Raw genomic sequence first — 3,358 nt, 5'->3', positions numbered from 1 at the left:
CAGTCTTTTCTAGAAGACCTCCAGCAATGGAGCACCTACAACTTGGGGAGGCAGGCTGTTCCATTGATTAATCGTTCTCACTGTCAGGAAATTCTTCCTTATTTCCAGGTTGGATCTCCCTTTGAATAGCTTCTACCCATTGCTTGGCCAATTTGGATTTTGCAAAATTTCTAATATACTTCTGAGTTGTTTTCCTAAACCTATGACTTATGTACTTGCATCCCAAGTAGGAACACTTGTATATATGTAAGGGTGGGGCTTGTGCTGTAACATAACAACACTTAGGATTTTTTTTATTGGGGGGGGGGGGGTTGGATCATCATATCACCTATGTCAGTGATGGCGAATCTTTTAGAGACCGAGTGCCCAAACTGCAACCCAAAACCCACTTATGCATCGTCGGATGCCAGGTGGGTGTGGCCCATTGGCTGGGTGTGGCCCATTGGGTGGGAGTGGCCCATTGGATGGGCATGGCTGCGGTGGTAATGGCAGACTGGGTGGGACTAAAAAGTTCAATCAATCAATTCCAATTTTGCAAGATCTTTTTTTTCCATGAGAAGTTGAAATTGACTGATTGATTGAACCTTTTTTTTTTTTGTACACGGCGGCGGAGGCCTAAAGCGAAAAGGTTTTATAAAACCCACCTGAAGTCCTAGGACTGGGGCGACGCCATGCGTGCCCACAGAGAGGGCTCTGAGTGCCGCCTCTGGCACCCGTGCCATAGGTTCGCCACCACTGACCTATGTTGCTCTCTGTTTTACTGGGGAGAAGCAATGAGATGTTAAATGTCAAAATCCTCTTCACAGACTCATTACTCTCTGTTATTTCTTATAGAAATGGTTGAAAACAAGCGGAGGCCATTTATGAAAGGAATTTCTCACCTGATGGGACTTACTGGGGTTCCATTTGATAAAGCCAAAGGGGAACATTTCTCCTTGCCCCCAGTGGGAAGGATGGCAATATGTCATCAAGAGACAGAGAGGAATGAAGGGAGGCCCTTAGAGCAAGGAGAAGCCGAAAAACATACCTGTGAGAAACAGGATGACAAAATCTTCAGTCGAAACAGCTGGGAGAGAATGCCCAGAGAAAATGCTCGTAACCTTTCTAAGGGTCAAAAAATGGAAGCTGAAAAAAAGCCATCCCAACCTAATGAGGACAGTGAACGCTGGGAGTCCATTTTTGAGCTGAAGAAACAAATGAGAATAGATTCGGCCATGGATGGTCAGGATGGGCTGCATCAAAAAGTTGATCAAAGTAGTCTGCAGAGGATCCCTGTTGGAGAGAAACCATTCGAATGTTCCACATGTGGGCACGATTCCAGTCAGACCTTAGATCTGAGGGGAGGAAGTCTTTGTATATGTTTGAATTGTGGTAAAAGCTTTCTCTCCAGTTCATCCACAGGGAAGCAAGAGAGTGCATATGGCGAAGAGAATCCATCCAGACATTCAGAACGTGAGAAGAGGACCCCACAGCCTCCTGACTTTCAGATGGGAGAGAAACCATACATGTGCACGGATTGTGGGAAAAACTTCAGCTTTAGGTCAAGCCTTGTCCGCCATCAGAGACTCCATACCGGAGAGAAACCATACAAATGTTTAGACTGTGGGAAGAATTTCAGCCAGAGTTCAAACCTTCTGAACCACCAGAGGATCCACACAGGGGAGAAACCATACAGCTGCACCGACTGTGGGAAATCTTTCAGCAACAGTTCGAGCCTGACATCCCACGAGAGAATTCACAGAGGGGAGAAACCGTATAAGTGCGCCGGCTGCGGGAAATTTTTTAGTTGCAACTCAGTTCTCCGAATCCACGAGAGGATTCACACAGGGGAAAAGCCCTACGTGTGCTTGGAGTGTGGGAAAGGCTTCAGCCGGAGAGAGTTCCTGGTTGGCCACCAAAGAACTCACACGGGAGAGAAACCGTACGAATGTGCAGAATGTGGGAAGAGCTTCAGTCAGCGATCCAACCTGATTAATCATCAGAGAAGCCACACGGGAGAGAAGCCCTTTGAGTGCTTGGACTGTGGGAAAAAATTCAGTCACAAAGCGTCCCTCTTGAAACATGAGAGAAACCACGCGCATGGGCCAACCGTGGACAAGGATTTAGCCAGAGCTGATGCAATAATGCATGTGGTGGACCATAGCATGAATGTGGGGTAGATCTCCTCAAGGGTTGTCCACAAACAGAAACTCCACGTAGGAATGACACACAGTTTTGTAAGAACTGCCTTCCTTTGAAGGCAACCATCTTTTCGGCCTAAAATAAAACAGAAGGAGCAATTCGTAGAGTTGAAGCAGTGAGGAAGAAAATGTGGATGGTAGGTCAAGCTTCCCCTGAGATTGTCTCTTTTTCCATTAAGACTGTGGCAGACATTTTTTGCATCCCAAATATCACCTGTCTGGCACAGAAGAAAGGAATCTGCAAGCTTGGAACACTGAGGTTTGCAGACTTGCCAAAAATTAAAATAAATGGGGCTCTCTCCCCTCTCCCTCCAAAGACCTCCAAGGTCCCTTCCAACTCGGTGTATTCTGTAGAAAAAGAAAGAAGGGCTGAGCATGCTCAGTAAGCACTGGGAAGGTGGGCAGGAAGGATAATGCAATGATGTACCCTGAAAAAGGGCACGGCTGACAGAATTGTCACTAGTTCTTGGTGTTCCTAATTTTTACTACACTCACAAACTGTGCCACGGATTCATGGCGTGGGTGTCACAGTGTTTCTTAGCTCAGAAGGTTCCTTTCAAACTTGTTGCCGCCACCAGAGAAAGCAGTCTGGTGCCATTCAGTATCTGCTGTGGGCTTTCCTCAATCTCTTGTCTTAGAATGCGGCGCTTAGCATTCTGGGAGTTGCAGTTCAGCTGTGTGGCCTTCTAGGGAGCAGATCCCAGAATGCATCTGGAAGGAGGGCAGCAGGTGGGGAAACTGTATTGCCACGTTCTGTGGGTATGGCAGGTAACCAAATGCCTCTTATGTTCCTCAAATGAATGTAAGTTCTCGACTGCCTGCATGTTTATTGTTCCTCTTTGAGAAAAATAGATCTAAGTTAGGTGTGAACAGACTGGCTAAGTCCCCACACACACACACATGCTTGTCCAGATGCAAACAAGAAGTTTGTACTGGGGTCCATTTCACCTGTACTCAGAGGCTCCATTGTTGTTCAAGACTGGCTGTAGAAACTACAAGTAAGTCCTCAACTTACAACCACAGGAACTCTATCATGCAAAATTGCAATATTCCAAGTTTGTAGGAATGATTGAATTAATGTAAAAAGTTCACTGAGGATATACAGGTAATCCTTGACTTACAACAGTTCATTTAGTGACCGGTCGAAGCTACAACGGCACTGAAGAAAGTGATATATG

General features: G+C 46.1%; 1 protein-coding gene across 1 annotated transcript; it reads left to right on the top strand.

The window, feature by feature from the left end:
* Positions 1 to 953: 953 nt before the first annotated feature.
* Positions 954 to 2,159, top strand: LOC107299769 (zinc finger protein 501-like). The gene has a single exon (XM_029286865.1). The coding sequence runs from the start codon at positions 954 to 956 to the stop codon at positions 2,157 to 2,159; it is 1,206 nt and encodes a 401-aa protein (XP_029142698.1).
* The last annotated feature ends 1,199 nt before the right edge of the window (positions 2,160 to 3,358 follow it).

Source organism: Protobothrops mucrosquamatus, unplaced genomic scaffold (assembly GCF_001527695.2).
Source record: "Protobothrops mucrosquamatus isolate PMUCROS unplaced genomic scaffold, P.Mucros_1.0 scaffold5437, whole genome shotgun sequence".
Classification (NCBI taxonomy): domain Eukaryota; kingdom Metazoa; phylum Chordata; class Lepidosauria; order Squamata; family Viperidae; genus Protobothrops; species Protobothrops mucrosquamatus.
The sequence above is the reverse complement of the archived record's forward strand: the minus strand, read 5'-3'. Positions and strand labels throughout refer to the sequence as shown.